Raw genomic sequence first — 19,790 nt, forward strand, 5'->3', positions numbered from 1 at the left:
ACATAGCTTTGCATCGTCTGCAAATATGATTAGTTTAACTTCAGTTCCATTATCTAGATAATTTCTAAAAATGTTGAACAACACTGGGGCCAGGAGAGAGCCTTGTGGTAACCTACTTGAAACACTTTTCCAATTGGATGTGCAACCATTTATTACCACTCTTTGAGTACGATCACTGAGGCAGTTATGAATCCACCTAACCGTAGCCTTGTCAATCCCAAACGTGGTAACTTTTACAAGAAGGATAGTATGAGATACTTTATCAAATGATTTTCTGAAGTCGATATATACTATATCTGCCACATTTCTCTGATCCACCCAGTTAGTAATTCCATCATAGAAGGAAATTAGATTAGTCTGGCATGACTTTTTGCTACAAACCCATGCTGGCTTTGGTTAATTAACAAAAGAAGAAAGCTATTGAACAATCCCAGGGATCACCTTGAATATTCAAAATATTTTATTAAAGTGCAAAACAGACCAAGACATGTAAAAACATTTAAAAAGTCACAAACATGACATAATCACAACACATTTGGCTCAAAATAGAGCCAAAAGGTCCCTACCCAAGGTGTCACAGTATCAAAAGTACATGTAAGGCTGGATTTGTAAACCATGCAAAGTACATAGAATGACAAATATTAATATGAGCAAGCCACACAATAAATGGCTATTATAGAACAACACATATAGTATAGTGTCAGTGGTTAATTACTTACATACATGCTGTTTAATAAATTGTTTAAATATATTTCCAGGTATAGAAGTAAGACTCACTGGCATTTAATTTCCTGGCTTCATCTTCTTTCCTTTTTTCAAGATAAGGACAACATTTGCCCATCTCCAACCTTCTGGGACTTCTCTTGTTTTCGTGGATTTTTCAAAGATACTGGCTAGTGGTTTGGCAATTTCCTTTGCTAACTCTTTCAGTACCCTAGAATGTAATTAATCTGGAACAGGATGTTACTGTTGCTGTACGCCTCCAAGCAGCCCCCTGGTCCAATTTTCTTCTTTTCCTTTCACTGTTGTGCCAATTTTAAGCCACTTCTTGATGACTCTCCCCATGGAATATCTAATACATTAGAAAATTATTTGTGCTCTTCTCTTGGCTGAAAGTTCAACAGTGAGATTACGCCGGGCCGCTCATTCATTAGTTTGACTACTTTGCATAGATGAGAGAATTTATTTCAGTGGGATTGAATTCTCCTTTTTATGAAAATCGGTATTTTCCAAAATACTATTATTTTGCAATTCATGCTGTGCAAATTTAGTAAAATAACGGCCAGTTGAAGCCACCATTTTGCTGAACTATAGTCTCCTCACTGCTGATTTATTCTACCATTCCAGCATACCAATATCAGATCCTCAGCACCTATTCTTTTCCTCTTCCCTCATTGGCACATCCTCTTCATCCTCTTTATACCAGGTCATGCCTTCTGACTTGACTAGGCCTTGGACATCACTGCGTTCTGAGCCCTTTGCTATGAAATTATGACATAACGATGTGCGTCACCCGACAATTAAGGTGTAGTGGAGCCAGAAGTACAACACTTCCTGCCTGTTTTTAAGCAATGTTTAATCTTAAAGAAATAGTTAGCTGTGATCCCATGCTGTCCTATCTGTATACTCTCATGTGATCCCATGCGGTCCTGTCTGTATATTTTCTTGTGATCTTGTGCTGTCTTGTCTGTATACTCTCATGTGATCTCATGCTGTCCCATCTGTACACTCTCATGTGATTCCATGCTGTAATGTCTGTATACTTTCATGTGATTCCATGCTGCACCGTCTGTATACTCTCATGTGATCCCATGCTGTAATGTCTGTATACTTTCATGTGATCCCGTGCTATCCTGGCTGTATACTTTCATGTGATCCCGTGCTGTCCTGTCTGTATCCTCTCATGTTATCCCATACTGTCCTGTCTGTATACTCTCATGCGATCCCATGCTGTCCTGTCTGTATATTCTCATTTGATCCCGTGCTGTCTTGTCTGTATACTCTCATGTGATCCCATGCTGTCCTGTCTGTATACTCTCATGTGATCCCATGCTGTAATGTATGTATACTTTCATGTGATTCCATGCTGTACTGTCTGTATACTTTCATGTGATCCCATGCTGTAATGTCTGTATACTTTTATGTGATCCCATGCTATCCTGGCTGTATACTTTCATGTGATCCAGTGCTGTCCTGTCTGTATCCTCTCATGTGATCCCATGCTGTCCTGTCTGTATAATCTCATGTGATCCCATGCTGTCCTGTCTTTATAATCTCATGTGATCCCATGCTGTGCTGTCTGTATCCTCATGTGATCCCCTGCTGTCCTGTCTGTATACTCACATGTGATCCCATGCTGTCCTGTCTGTATACACTATTGTGATCCCATGCTGTCCTGTCTATATAATCTCATGTGATCCTGTGCTGTCCTGTCTGTATCCTCATGTGATCCCATGCCTTCCTGTCTGTATACTCTGTGATCCCATTCTGTCCTGTCTGTATACTCTCTTGTGATCCAATGCTGTCCTGTCTGCATAATCTCATGTGATCCCATGCTGTCCTGTCTGTATCCTCTTATGTGATTTCTTGCTGTCCTGTCTGTATACTCCCATGTGATCCCATGCTGTCCTGTCTGTATACTCTCATGTGATCCCATGCTGTTCTGTCTGTATAATGTCATGTGATCCTGTTCTGTCCTGTCTGTATACTCTTTTGCTTCCTCCCCTTCCCAGGAGTTGTGGTATGATCCTGTACTGTCAAACACAGCCATTACACAGTACACAGCAGGGGCACATGTATAATATTGTCGCAGCACAGGAACATTATTGTTATTCCAAGATGAATTCATTAAATTGAACTTTTGCTCGTGGGAATTCCATTTAAATATTTGTTTTCTAAGCTTCTTTTACTTGGCTGTTAAGTCTGCAGAGAACCTAGATTATAGTAAGGAACATTAAATTCACAGAGAATAACTTTGCTACAAATTGAATTTCTCAGTATATTGCATGATGTTTGGCAAATTCACATGAAAGACTTGCTGCCAGATTTCCCCACAGATTACAGCTGGTCACTGAGTAAACTTTGTCATCTGTTTAGGCTGTGTTCACATCACATTAATCATCTCTTCCAACTGTTGAAAAATAGAAAGAGGGTGTTTTTTTTGTGTCTGTAAGGGTATGTGCACACGTCAGGTTTTTTGTGCAGAATTTTCCTGAGATTTTCCTGAGGAGAAATTGGCACAACGCCCAGGAAATCCGCATGCGTTTTTTTTGCGTTTTTTGTGCGTTTTTTATGCGTTTTTTGTGCGTTTTTTTACATGCGTTTTTTGTGCGTTTTTTATGCGTTTTTTACAGCAGATAAAGTTGGTTGAAAAAAAAAAAAAACCATGAGGTCATTTCCTGGTCCAACCCCTCTTCACCATTTTGCTTCCTTGTTGAATTCAAGATGCCGCACCATCGTCTAACTCCAGAACAGAACTGCCTACTGTTGCATACGGCACTACTTTTGCTGCACCACTACAGCGAGCTGGTAAGAAAATGTCATTAGATGTGAACACTTTGCTTATTAGGCTGGGTTCACAATGTGTACAGCAGCCCGTTCAACACATACGTTCACGGTCTGCTGCAACGCAAGTGCTGACTTTGGAACATCGCTAGCGCACGCAGATGGAGCATCTGCTAGCTACATCTGCGCTAGCAGTGACAGACCCGGAAACGCTGCAGTCAGAGTCTAGAGGTCCGACTGTCACTCAAATGACGGCACATGGCTAGTGATGTCAGACATAGGAGTCAATGGCGGCGCTAGCGGACTACGTTTCACCGCATTATGCAGCGGTGTTACGAAGTCCGTCAAAACGGACTGGGGGAATGCAATGTGAACCCAGCCTTGCCAGCTGTATAACATGTGTTGTACAGTTCCATGTAATAACACATACTTTATTCTCCCATAGGAGCAATCTCGGAGAAGAAGGGATAGCAGACGCCAAAAAAGGATGTGGGTTCATCCCATCATTCATGAACGGGAGGAAAAGGGACACTTCCATGTTCTTTATCGTGATTTAAGGAGGTAAGATATGGTGAGAAATGGTATATTGACAGCTGTGTTTCTTTGTACCTTTTTTTGATATATACAACATACATTATGTGTGTGTTTAAAATTAAAGTTTTATGTTCCTTTTTATTTTCAGCTTTCCAGATAAATTTTCTCAGTTTTGCCGTCTTTCCATTGAGGCATTTGATCGTCTTCTAATTCTTCTTGGTCCACACCTCACTTACGAAGATACGGTCATGCGAAGAGCGATCTCTGCAGAAGAAAGGCTGCTCATCACCTTGCGGTAAGGCCTTGCTGCTAGTGCCCCCCTAAATGCTGCCACAAATGCTGCCTGTTTAATCCATAATGCTACCGCTATGCTGCGAGTGCCCCCATAATGCTGCCAGTTTCCCTCATAATGCTACCGCAATGCTGCGAGTGCACCGTTTCCCTCATAATGCTGCCCCAATGCTGCGAGTGCACCCATAATGCTGTCAGTTTCCCTCATAATGCTACCGCAATGCTGCGAGTGCACCGTTTCCCTCATAATGCTGCCCCAATGCTGCGAGTGCCCCCATAATGCTGCCAGTTTCCCTCATAATGCTACCGCAATGCTGCGAGTGCACCGTTTCCCTCATAATGCTGCCCCAATGCTGCGAGTGCACCCATAATGCTGTCAGTTTCCCTCATAATGCTACCGCAATGCTGCGAGTGCACCCTGTTTCCCTCATAATGCTGCCACAATGCTGCGAGTGCACCCTGTTTCCCTCATAATGCTGCCGCAATGCTGCCTGTGTCCCCATAACGCTAGTGGCCATGATGTGGATGTTTTATCTTGCAACACAATTTGCGCTGGTAGGTTTTCTAAATTATTTTTTTTCTTTCTCCAGGTTTTTAGCCACAGGAGAGAGCTACACATCCCTGCACCTCCAATTTAGGGTTGGCAAATCCACCATCTCGCAAATTGTACGGTGCACATGTACCGTCATCTGGCAGAAGTTGCGGCCCATCGTGATGCCTTGCCCAACCGAGGAGACTTGGCTGCAGGTAGCAGCAGGCTTTCAAACTGTGGCCAATTTCCCCAACTGCGTAGGTGCTGTTGATGGCAAACATGTGAGAGTGCTAAAGCCACCAAGATCAGGATCACGCTTCTTTAATTATAAGAAGTATTTTTCAGTGGTCTTGATGGTGGTGGCTGACGCACATTACAAGTTTGTTGCCATCGACGTTGGTGCCTATGGTAGTACTGGGGATTCTCGGGTGTTGCAATCATCACAGATTGGACTTCAAATTCTTCGAGATGGCGGCACGCTCCCAGCCCCAAGACCTTTGCCGGGTTCCACACATCCAGTACCCTTTGTGATGGTATCGGATGAGACATTTCCCTTGAAGCCCCACCTGCTGCGCCCATACCCACGAAGAGCACTGGATGACCGGCGGAGGATTTTTAATTATAGGCTGAGCCGTGCACGAAGATATGTGGAATGTACCTTCGGGATCATGTGTAGTCGGTGGAGGATCTTTCACACTGCCATCCAGTTAGATCCGGAGACCGTGGACACTGTGATAAAGGCATGCTGTGTGCTCCACAACTATGCTCAGGAATACAGCACTGAGGTAGTTGAGGAGCCACAGGTGTCAGAATTAGATGCAGTGGACAACTTTGGTCAAGGAAGGCAATGTAACACGGGTGTGCGTGTGAGAGAAACCTTTGCAGACTACTTCATGAGTCCTGAAGGTGCCGTGCACTGGCAATACTCTTGTGCCGGTGTTGAGCTGCCTGAACTGCAGAGAAGATCTGATGCCTAAACAGAATCAAGGCCCAAGACTGGACGTGAGATATAACAGCAGAGAACATATGACGGCTGAACCCTATCCACTAATGAACCAGTCTGTACGGCACAGATGCTAACACCTGTGAAAATGTGAGGCGTAATCCCTTTCTACCGTTGCCAAATCCCTATCTACCAAGGCCCCTTTTTAATTAATCAAATTGTAAACATTGTTAATAAATTCAAAATATTATTTAAACAATAATCGTTTCCATGTTGTTATTGTTTACCGTTGCTTAAGTCAGATCCCATTTCCTATCTTCTAATTTTGATGATAATAAGAAATCTGAGTAGTTAAATTAATTTTTTTTTAATAAAGTAAAATAAAAATTAATTACATTAAAAAGAAACTTTTTTTAATATATATGAACTGACATTTTATAACAAAACTTAAAGGGAACCTGTCACCCCGGAAATCACGGGTGAGGTAAGCACACCGGCATCTGGGGCTTATCTGCAGCATTCTGTAATGCATTCTGTAATGCTGTAGATAAGCCCCTGATGTTACCTGAAAAAGGAGAAAAACAGGTTATATTATAGTCACCCAGGGGCGGTCCCGCTGCTGGTCTGGTTGGATGGGCGTCTCCGGTCCGCTGCGGCGCCTCCTATCTTCATTACAAGACGTCCTCTTCTGATCTTCAGCCACGGCTCCGGCGCAGGCGTACTTTGTCAGCCCTGTTGAGGGCAGAGCAAAGTACTGCAGTGCGCAAGCGCCTGGCCTCTCAGACCTTTCCGGCGCCTGCGCACTGCAATACTTTGTTCTGCCCTCAACAGGGAACACAAAGTACGCCTGTGCCAGAGCCGTGGCTGAAGATCAGAAGAGGATGTCATGGAATGAAGATAGGAGGCGCCGGACCGGACCAGAGACACCCATCTGACCTGACCAGCAGCGGGACCGCCACTGGGTGAGTATAATCTAACGTCTTTTTCTCCTCTTTCAGGTAACATCGGGGGCTTATCTACAGCATTACAGAATGCTGTACATAAGCCCCTGATGCCGGTGGGCTTACCTCACCCGTGAATTTCGGGGTGACAAGTTTCCTTTAAAGAACTTTTTAAGATTTGGTCATGAACTCAACGGTTTAACATTCTCTACACTCCCGTCTCTACTCAAATAGGATGAGATATCAAAACTCAAAATTGATGATATTCCGGTTGGTAGCCCATATCATTAAATAAGTCAGGTTGGGAGTAGACACTGCTATTGGGCATACTGGAACGATGGCCAGTTGCACTAGGTACAGGTGTATGGCCACTGTACGCATCTACATGGTTGGCCCTGTATGTTGCCGCCTGTCTGTAACGCTGCGATGCAGCAGCTGGTGGTGGTGGTGGTGGTGGAGGCATAATGGGGTTGCTGAAAACGTTGAAAATACCCGTCATTACTTGTGGAGCAGGGGGTAGGGTTGGTGTGTCATCAATTGCCATAAACAGACAATTGACAGCTGTAACGAACATTTGCTGCTTGTCCCGTGGCAGTGTTCTAACGCGGTCTGCCAAAAGTGACCCAAATTTGTCATGCTCATCTTGCTTTGAAGAATTATCAAGAAGATTGAGCGTTTTAGTCGTTAATTGTTCAATAATTTGACCTTGTTTGGTCTTCTTTTGGATCGTCCTTTTCAATGCCACGGGACGGACAGAAGCAGCCCCCCTCCCCATGTGCCTCGACACACCGCTACCAGAGTTTGCACCAGCGTCAGAGGAACTAGAAGTAGTGGTATTTGCTGCAACGTCATGTTCTCCAAGGGAATCAGTTATTTCGGGTGACCTTCCGGACAAAGACATGTTCCCCGGAGATTCTTGGCTGTTCATTATGCAGTCTTCTACTTCCTCTCCAATACTGTCCACCGTGGTGTCACCATCGTTAGGGTCCGGAGGTGTTTGGGCAGAGACGTTGCTTTCTGTTCTGCAGACCAAAAAATAAAACAAAGGTTACAAAAATACAAATCATGACGTCAAGCAACACTATTTCTTTATATTATCTACCTCCTCAAACTCCGGCTTCCCAATATGAACTGCAGCTGGTCTCCATAGGGCACCCTCTTCCTTGGCAGCGAGCTGCCACTCGGAGTCTTGAGTGATTTCAGATATCTGTCTGTGACAGACCGCCATCTCGTCTTCACATCGCCCACTGAAAATTAAAATTTTTTAAATAAAACATTCCAAATCAATTCTTCTTACATTTTTTTTAAAAAAAGGAAAGAAATTGATACTTACAAATCTGTGTTTGCTGCTGTGTTGGGAGATTCGGCCACTCTGGAAAGAGAGCGGTTACTATTTTGGGCCAGGCATCACGTTTTGCCCCCTTGTACTTTTCGCTTGACCGGTCCCAGACCTCAGGGTGTTGTTCAATCTACAAAAAAAAAGGTAACAATGAAAAAATTTAACTTAATTGTGGGCTACAATAAATACACGATTATGTACATTTTCATATTTTAGATATAGTAGCATATATCCCAGCCACGTAACATAGTGCCCAGCCACGTAACATAGTGCCCAGCCACGTAGTATATTGCTACGTGAATGGGTAATATACTACGTGGCTGGGCAATATACTACGTGGAATATAGTACGTGAATGGGCAATATACTACGTGAATGGGTAATATACTACGTGGATGGGCAATATACTACGTGGCTGGGTAATATACTACGTGGAATATACTACGTGAATGGGCAATATACTACGTGAATGGGTAATATACTACGTGGATGGGCAATATACTATGTGGATGTGCAATATACTACGTGAATGGGTAATATACTACGTGGATGGGCAATATACTACGTGGCTGGGCAATATACTACGTGGAATATACTACATGAATGGGCAATATACTACGTGAATGGGCAATATACTACGTGGATGGGCAATATACTACGTGGCTGGGCAATATACTACGTGGAATATACTACGTGAATGGGCAATATACTACGTGAATGGGTAATATACTACGTGGATGGGCAATATACTACGTGGAATATACTACGTGGATGGGTAATATACTACGTGGATGGGCAATATACTATGTGGATGGGCAATATACTACGTGGAATATACTACGTGAATGGGTAATATACTACGTGGCTGGGCAATATACTACGTGGAATATAGTACGTGAATGGGCAATATACTACGTGAATGGGTAATATACTACGTGGATGGGCAATATACTATGTGGATGTGCAATATACTACGTGGAATATACTACGTGGATGGGCAATATACTACGTGGATGGGTAATATACTACGTGGATGGGCAATATACTATGTGGATGGGCAATATACTACGTGGAATATACTACGTGGCTGGGCAATATACTACGTGAATGGGTAATATACTACGTGGATGGGCAATATACTATGTGGATGGGCAATATACTACGTGGAATATACTACGTGGATGGGCAATATACTACGTGGAATATACTACGTGGATGGGCAATATACTAGGTGGATGGGTAATATACTACGTGGATGGGCAATATACAAAATATAGCATATAGCCCATCCATTTTGTATATTGCCCAGCCACGTAGTATATTGCCCAGCCACATAGTATATTGCCCATCCACGAAGTATATTTCCCATTCACGTAGTATATTTCCCAGTCACGTAGTATATTGCCCAGCCACGTAGTATATTACCCATCCACGAAGTATATTACCCATTCACGTAGTATATTGCCCAGCCACGTAGTATATTGCCCAGCCACATAGTATATTACCCATCCACGAAGTATATTACCCATCCACGTAGTATATTGCCCAGTCACGAAGTATATTTCCCATTCACGTAGTATATTGCCCAGCCACGTAGTATATTACCCATCCACGAAGTATATTACCCATTCACGTAGTATATTGCCCAGCCACGTAGTATATTAATGAAATAAAGACACCGAGTTTTAGACCATATTTTATTATTTGGAGAATGCAAGGGTTAAAAAAAAAATTGGTTTACAATGGAACAGGTGCAATTGCACCTGTCCCGTTGTAAACATTACTGCAGATGACATATATCATCTCTGCGCAGCCTCACCGGCTGAACGGAGATGAACTGATAGCATGGGAAAATTTTCCCACGCTCCAGAGTTCACCTCCGGTCAGCCGGGGAGTCCGCGCAGCTGCAGTGACTGCCGAACGAGTTCCCCCGAACAGCGCGAGCTGCGATCGGGAGAACTCGGTATACAGTGAACGGGATCGCTTTACGATCCCGTTCATTGTATCGGCGGCCGCGGTTTAGAGCAGCCGCATGTTATGTGGCTGCTCTAAACTCCAGATCATCGTGGGACAATCGTTTAATTGGATGCTGCGGAGGGTAGGTATACGTTGTGATTTGTTATTTTAATTTTTTCTGACGAGGGAATCGTGGAATTGGGCGTTTAGGTGAGTATGGGTTTGTTTTGTTTTTTTTTATTTTAGGTGGCGATCGCCGGGGACAGGTAATTATAAGGTAACCACTGGCCACCAATGAAGTTGTACTTTTTATTATTATTATTTTTTCCACTGTCCACCAATGAAAATAAATAATAATTTATATATCAGTTCCACTGGCCACCAATGATAATTAGTAAACACTGGCCACCAATGTTAATACACTGGCCACCAATGATAACAATTATACACTGGGCACCAATGTTAAAACACTGGCCACCAATGATAACAATTATACACTGGCCACCAATGTTAAAACACTGGCCACCAATGATAACAATTATACACTGGCCACCAATGTTAATACACTGGCCACCAATGATAACAATTATACACTGGCCACCAATGTTCATACACTGGCCACCAATGATAATTATTATACACTGGCCACCAATGTTAATACACTGGCCACCAATGTTAATAATTATACACTGGCCACCAATGTTAATACACTGGCCACCAATGACAATTAAGTTTAGGGGTGAATAGGGGTATATAATTAAGTTTATTAGGGGAATGGGCCCTTAACCACTGTTCACCAATGACCATAGGGGACATTTGATGGGGGAAATAGTACATTGCAGCAGGGACAGTTCGATGGGAAATACTGCTCCCATCGAGCTGAGCCTGCAACGACTTGGAGGGAGCAGACATCGGCCGATGAGACTAGTCTCATCGGCCGCTGTCCGAACACACGCACACACACATATATACACAGACACACACATATATACACATATACACACACACTTACCACACTTATCATCTGCACCACATCCAGCCTCATCCGATCATACCCCTCCATGTCGGCAGCCATAATACAGGAAGACGGGAATGGTGAGTTTCCTCTTCCTGTATTATGGGATAGGCATGAATGGCATGATGGGATAGATGGCATGTCACTTCCTGTAGGTTTTCAGGAAATAAACGCTAGAAATCCGCAAATTTTTATATGATTGCGGATTTCTAGCGTTTCAATGCAAGTCTATGGATGCGGGAAATTAGCGATTCCGCAAAAATAATGAACATGTTGCTTCTTTTTCCACAATTCGTTTTTTTTGCGGAAAAAAACGCAACATTAGCACAATTTTTGCGGATTCAATACAAAAGATTGGGAACCTTATGTTAGCGTTTTTTTCACGTTTTTATTGCGATTTTATTGCGTTAAAAACGCGAAAAAAACGCAAAAAAACCTGAACGTGTGCACATAGCCTAAAGCCGTGATCACACGTTACAGAAATACTGTGTTTTCGGTTTTCTGCAGGATCCGCCTCAAACTACACAAGAACAATCTTCTCTGACTAGTGCTGCATTTATTAGGCCTTTTACCCTTATTTGATACATTTTTGGTGCAGATGTGAAGCCGAATTTTTAAGTTCACCCAGGGCATTTTTGCTTCTTTTTTTCTGCAGCAAAACCAGATCTTCTTGGCAGGAAAGAAGCTGCATCAAAAACGAAGGTTTAGGTGCGTTTTTGGTGCGTTTTTATTGCGTATTTTGTGCATTTTTGGTGCGTTTTTTTCCCTGTTTGTCCATGCTAATATCCTTGGATTTTCAGCAGCAAAAACGCTGCAAATAATGATACCTGCGTTTTTGCTGAATTTTTTTCAACACCCATTCTAGCCAATGGGTGAAAAATCGCCGCGAAAACGCTGAAAGAAGTGACGTGCTCTATGTCCAAAAAATACAGTAAAGCACAAAATAATGATCAAACAAATACCCAATGTGTGTGCATGAGATTTCTGAAATCTCATAGGCTTTTCTGGTATTGCAAAAAGCAGCTTCACCCCTTTATCCCCAAGGGTGGTTTGCACGTTAATGACCGGGCCAATTTTTACAATTCTGACCACTTTCCTTTTATGAGGTTATAACTCTGGAACGCTTCAACAGATCTTGATGATACTGAGATAGTTTTTTCGAGACATACTGTACTTCATGATAATGGTAAAAATTTCTTTGATATTACCTGCGTTTATTTATGAAAATAACAAATTTGTCGAAAATTTAGCAAATTTCGCAATTTTCCAACTTTGAATTTTTATGCAATTAAATCACAGAGTTATGTCACACAAAATACTTAATAAATAACATTTCCCACATGTCTACTTTACATCAGCACAATTTTGGAACCAAATTTTTTTTTTGTTAGGCAGTTATAAGGGTTAAAAGTTGGCCATCAATTTCTCATTTTTACAACACCATTTTTTTTCAGGGACTACATCACATTTGAAGTCACTTTGGGGGTCTACATGACAGAAAATAACCAAGTGTGACACCATTCTAAAAACTGCACCCCTCAAGGTTCTCAAAACCACATTCAAGAAGTTTATTAACCCTTCTTTTATTTCACAGGAATTTTTGGAATGTTTAAAAAAAATTAATATTTAACTTTTTTTTTACAAAACATTTACTTCAGCTCCAATTTGTTTTATTTTAACAAGGGTAACAGGAGAAATTGGACCTCAAAAGTTGTTGTACAATTTGTTCTGAGTATGCCGATACCCAATATGTGGGAGTAAACCACTATTTGGGCGCATGGCAGAGCTCAGAAGGGAAGGAGTGCCATTTGACTTTTCAATGCAAAATTGACTGGAATTGATATAGGACACCATGTCGCGTTTGGAGAGCCCATGATGTGCCTAAACATTGAACCCCCCCACAAGTGACACCATTTTGGAAAGTAGACCCCCTAAGGAACTTATCTAGATGTGTGGTGAGCACTTTGACCCACCAAGTGCTTCACAGAGGTTTATAATGTAGAGCTGTAAAAATAAAAAATCATATTTTTTCACAAAAATGATTTTTTCACTCCAATTTTTTATTTTCCCAAGGGTAACAGAAGAAATTGGAGCCCAGAAGTTGTTGTGCAATTTGTTCTGAGTATGCTGATACCCCATATGTGAGGGTAAACTACTGTTTGGGCGCATGGCAGAGCTCAGAAGGGAAGGAGCACCGTTTGACTTTTCAATGCAAAATTGACTGGAATTGAGATGGGACGCCAGGTCGTGTTTGGAGAGCCCCTGATGTGCCTAAACATTGAAATCCCCCACAAGTGACACCATTTTGGAAAGTAGATCCCCTAAGGAACTTAACTAGATGTGTGGTGAGCACTTTGAACCCCCAAGTGTTTCACTACAGCTTATAACGCAGAGCCATGAAAATAAAAAAAAAAATTTTCCACAAAAATTATTTTTTAGCCCCCAGTTTTGTTTTTTACCAAAGGTAACAGGAGAAATTGAACCCTGAAAGTTGTTGTCCAATTTGTCCTGAGTACGCTGATACCCCATATGTGGGAGAAAACTACTCTTTCGGTGCATGGCGGAGCTCAGAAGGGAAGGAGCGCCGTTTGGAATGCACTCTTAGAAGGAATGGTCTGCAGGCGTAACATTGCATTTGCAGAGCCCCTGATGTACCTAAACAGTAGTAACCCCCACAAGTGACCCCATATATGAAACTAGACCCCCCCACGGAACTTATCTAGATGTGTTCTGAGAACTTTGAACCCCCAAGTGTTTCACTACAGTTTATATCGCAGTGCCGTGAAAATAAAAAATCATTTTTGTCCACAAAAATGATTTTTTAGCCACCCAAATTTTAATTTTCCTAAGGGTAACCAGAGAAATTGGACCCCAAAAGTTGTTGTCCAATTTGTCCTGAGTATGCTGATACAGGAGAGCTCGGAAGGGAAAGAGCACTGTCTTACTTTTCAACACAGAATTGGCTGGAATTGAGATCGGACACCATGTCGTGTTTGGAGAGCCCCTGATGTGCCTAAAAAGTGGAAACCCCCCCAATTCTAACTGAAACCCTAACCCAAACACACCCCTATCCCTAATCCCAACCCTAACCATAACCCTAACCACACCCCTAACCCCAATCTCAACCACACCCCTTACCCCAACACACCCCTAACCCTAATCCCAACACTAACCACACCCCTAACTCCAACAAACCCCTAACCCTAATCCCAACCATAACCCTAACCACACCCCTTACCCTGACACACCCCTAACCCTAATCCCAACCCTAATCCCAACCATAAATGTAATCCAAACCCTAACCCTAACTTTAGCCCCAACCCTAACTGTAGCCCCAACCCTAACTGTAGCCCTAACTTTAGCCCCAACTCTAACTTTAGCCCCAACCCTAACTCTAACTGTAGCCCCAACCCTAACTGTAGCCCTAACCCTAACTTTAGCCCCAACCCTAACCCTAACTTTAGTCCCAACCCTAACCCTAACCCTAATGGGAAAATGGAAATAAATACATTTTTAAAATTTTATTATATTTCCCTAAGTAAGGGGGTGATGAAGAGGGGTTTGATTTACTTTTATAGCTTTTTTTAGCGGATTTTTATGATTGGCAGCTGTCACACACTAAAAGATGGTTTTTATTGCAAAAAATAGTTTTGTGTCTCCACATTTTGAGAGCTATAATTTTTCCATATTTTGGCCCATAGAGTCATGTGAGGTCTTGTTTTTTGCGGGACGAGTTGACGTTTTTATTGGTACCATTTTCGGGCACGTGACATTTATTAATCGCTTTTTATTCCGATTTTTGTGAGGCAAAATTACCAGCTATTCATAAATTTCTTTTGGGGGGGGGCGTTTATACCATTCAATGTTTGATAAAATTGATAAAGCAGTTTTATTCTTTGGGTCAGTACGATTACAGCGATATCTCATTTATATCAACTTTTTAAGTTTGGCGCTTTTATACGATAAAAACTCTTTTATAGAGAAAAATAATTATTTTTGCATCACTTTATTCTGAGGAGTATAACTTTTTTACTTTTTTTCTCATGATGCTGTATCGTTTCTTGCGGGACAAAATGACGTTTTCAGCGGTACCATGTTTATTTATATCTGTCTTTTTGATCGCGTGTTACTCCACTTTTTGTTTGGCGGTATGATAACAAAGCGTTGTTTTTTGCCTCGTTTTTTTTTTTTACGGTGATTGCTGAAGGGGTTAACTAGTGGGACAGTTTTATAGATCGGGTCATTACGGACACGCCGATACTAAATATGTGTACTTTTATTGTGTTTTTTTTATTTAGCTAAAGAAATGTATTTATTGGAACAATATATATATATATTTTTTTTTTTTTTTCATTATTTAGGAATTTTTTTTTTTTTACAAATGTAAATTTTTTTTTTTTACCTTTTTACTTTGTTCCAGGGTGGGAAATCATGCTATAGTGTCAGATCGCTGATCTGACACTTTGCATAGCAATGTGTCAGATCAGCGATCTGACAGGCAGTGCTCCAGGCTTGCCGACGCCTGCTCTGAGCAGGCGCTTGCAAGCCATCTCCATGCAGGACCCGGAAGGAGCCCCGCAGCCATTTTGGACCCGGGGCCTGCAGGGAGGAGGACGTAGGAGACCCTCTGAACAACACGATCACCTTGCGTTGTTCCCGAGGGTCTCAGGTAAGCACGCAGAGAGCCCCCTCCCTGCGCGATGCTTCCCTATTCTGCCGGAACACTGCGATCATGTTTGATCGCAGTGTTCCGGGGGTTAATGTGCTGGGAGCGGTCCGTGACTGCTCCTGGCACATAGTGCCGGATGTCAGCTGTAATAATCAGCTGACACCCGGCGGCGATCGGCCGCGCTCCTCCCCATGAGCGTGGCCGATCACCTATGACATACTATTCCATCCATTGGAAGTAGGGCCCGGCTCACATGGACGGAATAGTACGTCTAATGGCAGAAAGGGGTTAAAATTAGCTTTAAAAAAGCAGCAAAAAAATGCAGCAAAAAGCCCTGTGCGAACTTACCCTTAATGTGTAATTATATTACAGAAAAGCTTTGATTGTGCACTTAAAAAAGTACCTGCAGTTTTTTACATGCGTTTTTTTAAGCTCCACATAGATGCCTCCAGAGAAAAAACAGCACCAAAAACAGCAATTTGTGCCCAAATTAAATGTAATAAAATACTGTTGTAATATAAAAAATACATATTAAAAGTCGCCTCAAACTTTGTTTGACCACACATAATGTCTCTCCTCATGTACCTTGGATGGAGTGCATTGCAGACATGGCAGCTTTTTAGAGTAAAGTAAAAGCAATAATAAGACCATGCAGATGATGTCATAAATGTGGAAGATATTGACCAATCCTCGTGAATATACGGCTTCAATTATCTGATACCATCTCTTCTTTGCCCTGATTATCTCGTGCTGCTGCTATACAGAAACGCATCGAATTACTTACTAACAACTAGTTTTGTATTAAACTAACGCCTTTCCTTATGGGTTCGCTATAGTTTTCGGGTTTAGCCTTCAGCTTCAGACACTTGGATCTATTTGTCGGAAGTGACCTCTTTCAAGATTTGTGGACCCGATGAAGCTCAGAATGAGTGACTGCTTAAACTGTTTTTTTACATGTGGTGAAATGAAGCCCAATCCAGTACTGCGACCTCAGGCTTTCAATCAGGCCTACTCTGACCTTCATAACTCAACTTTTGGAGGAATCAATCACAAAATTGTCTTCACAGATCTTCTCACCGTTTCGCCTCAGAGAAGCTCACACACTCGATTTCACAGGTATTACACTTCGGCTCTAGTGATCACAGTCTTCACACTACAGTCTCCTTATTGTTTGGAACGACCCTTGTTTGGGTCCATGAGCAGAGACCTTCTGTGGCACTTATTTTGCCACTCATATTCTCTCACTGGTGGGTTCCTCTACTATAGGTGGATAATCTTCAATGCCCACGACAGTCAAGGAGGCAATTTACCGTCCAAGTATTATTATTGTCTGAGACAAAACATTGTATTGCTTTTGTGCTTGTCCCTCACCTATACGTCAAGGGCGTTCTCAGATTTTGTGGCACTCACCTGTTCCTCAAACTTATAGCAAATTACTTCTATTAGGGGGAAATAAAACACTTTATACATTGGGGTTCTTCTGAGGCTTCTCCACAAGTGTTCCCCCATTTTTTGACTTCATATGCGGACTCACCTTTAATCTGCTCAAAGTACTTTAATGCCACACAAGTATGGCACAGTACAGCCCCCATGTAAATTATGTCCGTTGTCCCTGGACCACCTAGGCACTCACCTAGAAATACTGCTAGGGATCAGACAGCGGGATACATATATAAATATAAAAATACATATAATAAGTAGAGTTGAGCGACCTTGACCTTTTTAGAGTCGAGCCGGGTTTTGCGAAACCCGACTATGTCCAAAGTCGGGTCGAGTGAAATCGGCCGATTATGACGTAAAGTCGGGATCGACCGAAACACGAAACCCAATGCAAGTCAATGGGGCAGCATAGTCGGCAGTGAGTGGGGGCCAGGAAAACACCTAGAGTGGCCATTTTAATGTCAAAACCATCCATTCTTCTTAATGAAGCTTGTCAAGCGTAATTTACCTTATAATAATTGGAAGGCATTTGAAATTGGGGGTCATTTGGCTAAAGTTGTGGGGGGTAGGGCTGGTTCAAGTAATTAGTGGGCCCAGGAAATCTGGACCACGTCACGGCAGTGGAGCAGGGAGAGGTAAGTATTTCAACTTTGCAAGTGCTGTGAACCTGAGCAAGCAGGGGGGGCCCACTCGTTGGCATTGGCACTGGCACAGGGCCCCTCAAAGTACAGCGGTGTGTTTGCACGGCGGGGGCGCCTCCCACCGGCAGCAACACTTTTGCGTACTATGAGAGGCCCTGTGCCAGTGACGTCGCCAACTAGTATTCCTCCCCCCACCTGATGAAGGAACCTGCACTTTCATCTGCACCTTCCTCTTTGTCCCCGTGTAAGGTGGTATGGTATGCGGGAAGAGCAACCTGACTTTCAGCAGGGTCACAATGTTGTTGTGTAGCGTGCACGGGGAATGTTGCGTTATGGGTCAATGTACCAGCAGACTCATCTATCACTGGCTGGGCAATGGGCACGATGAAGTGGAAACACAGATATAGGCCCAAAGAAGAAAGTGGGCTAAATGCAGTTCAAAATTGGTAACACAGGAATAACCAGGGGGCATTGCAGTGGAGGACAACTGGAATGAGAGGCTGACACAGAGAGTAGGGCCAAATCAGTAAGTAGTCGAAATGCAGTTCAAAATTGGCAACCGTAGTAAACAGGCGGCACAGCTTTGTTCAGTGGAGGAGAACAGCAAGGAGTGGCAGACACCGATAGTAGGCCCCAAACCAACTAGTACGCCAAATGCAGTTGTTCCATTTAACCACAATTTAATGAGAGCCTGAAGATAGAAGCTCAGGAAAGGCAACCTGGGGAACACCTTGGAGTGTAACACACCATCTCTCTCCACCCCATACCCATTTTGTATGGCCTAATGCAGTGTACTTTTCTACAACTACTAAACGAGAGTCGGAAGACCGAAGCAATGGCAAGGAAACCTGGGGAACACCTTAGAGTGTAACACACCCTCTCTCTACACCCCATACCCAATTTGAAGGCCTAATGCAGTGTAGTTTCCAAGAACTACTAAACGAGAGCCGGAAGATCGAAGCTCAGGAAAGGCAACCTGGGGAACACCTTGGAGTGTAACACACCCTCTCGCTACACCCCATACCCAATTTGAAGGCCTAATGCAGCGTAGTTTCCAACAACTACTAAACGAGAGCCGGAAGATCGAAGCTCAGGAAAGGCAACCTGGGGAACACCTTGGAGTGTAACAAACCCTCTCTCTACACCCCATACCCAATTTGTAGGCCTAATGCAGCGTAGTTTCCGACAACTACTAAACGAGAGCATGAAGATCGAAGCTCAGGAAAGGCAACCTGGGGAACACCTTGGAGTGTAACACACCCTCTCTCTACACCCCATACCCAATTTGAAGGCCTAATGCAGTGTAGTTTCCAAGAACTACTAAACGAGAGCCGGAAGATCGAAGCTCAGGAAAGGCAACCTGGGGAACACCTTGGAGTGTAACACACCCTCTCGCTACACCCCATACCCAATTTGAAGGCCTAATGCAGCGTAGTTTCCAACAACTACTAAACGAGAGCCGGAAGATCGAAGCTCAGGAAAGGCAACCTGGGGAACACCTTGGAGTGGAACACACCATCTCTCTACACCCCATACCCAATTTGAAGGCCTAATGCAGAGTAGTTTCCAAGAACTACTAAACGAGAGCCGGAAGATCGAAGCTCAGGAAAGGCAACCTGGGGAACACCTTGGAGTGTAACACAACGTCTCTCTACACGACGGAAGGGCTGATTCTTAGGAAGGAAGGCTGTTGGAAATAAGCATTGCGCGTCCGAGGGTGATTATATTCTTATTAGGTATATACTCACCCTCGGACGCGCCCTGCTTCTTTATTTGGAATGAATGTTTATTTGCAATGTGGTGTTGACTTTCTCTATTATTTTGGTAATTAATGATTTTATTATTTTCATTATTTTGCATCTTCTCGGCAATAATATAAAGAAGACGCGACAGGACAACACTCGGTGGATGCCATATGTGTGTTTTCAATTTAAAAAAACTTTCAGTTAACTACTTGCAGGAGAAAGTAATTGTAGCTGGTGGCCA

General features: G+C 42.9%; 1 protein-coding gene across 1 annotated transcript; it reads left to right on the forward strand.

The window, feature by feature from the left end:
- Positions 1–3,370: 3,370 nt before the first annotated feature.
- On the forward strand, positions 3,371–6,035 carry LOC138641520 (uncharacterized). The gene is made up of 5 exons (XM_069728996.1): positions 3,371–3,528; positions 3,950–4,065; positions 4,187–4,333; positions 4,920–5,208; positions 5,678–6,035. Exons 1-5 carry the CDS (start codon positions 3,445–3,447, stop codon positions 5,729–5,731), a joined length of 690 nt encoding a protein of 229 aa, XP_069585097.1. The 5' UTR covers positions 3,371–3,444; the 3' UTR covers positions 5,732–6,035.
- Positions 6,036–19,790: the final 13,755 nt, after the last annotated feature.

The sequence above is a fragment of the Ranitomeya imitator genome, chromosome 6 (assembly GCF_032444005.1).
Source record: "Ranitomeya imitator isolate aRanImi1 chromosome 6, aRanImi1.pri, whole genome shotgun sequence".
NCBI classification, from domain to species: domain Eukaryota; kingdom Metazoa; phylum Chordata; class Amphibia; order Anura; family Dendrobatidae; genus Ranitomeya; species Ranitomeya imitator.

Coding starts and splice junctions, on each gene's coding strand:
- LOC138641520 (XM_069728996.1), top strand. CDS start 3,445: ATGCCGCACCATCGTCTAACTCCAGAACAGAACTGCCTACTGTTGCAT. Junction 4,334..4,919: donor AGGCTGCTCATCACCTTGCG/GTAAGGCCTTGC, acceptor TTCTTTCTCCAG/GTTTTTAGCCACAGGAGAGA. Junction 5,209..5,677: donor ATAAGAAGTATTTTTCAGTG/GTCTTGATGGTG, acceptor TGTCAGAATTAG/ATGCAGTGGACAACTTTGGT.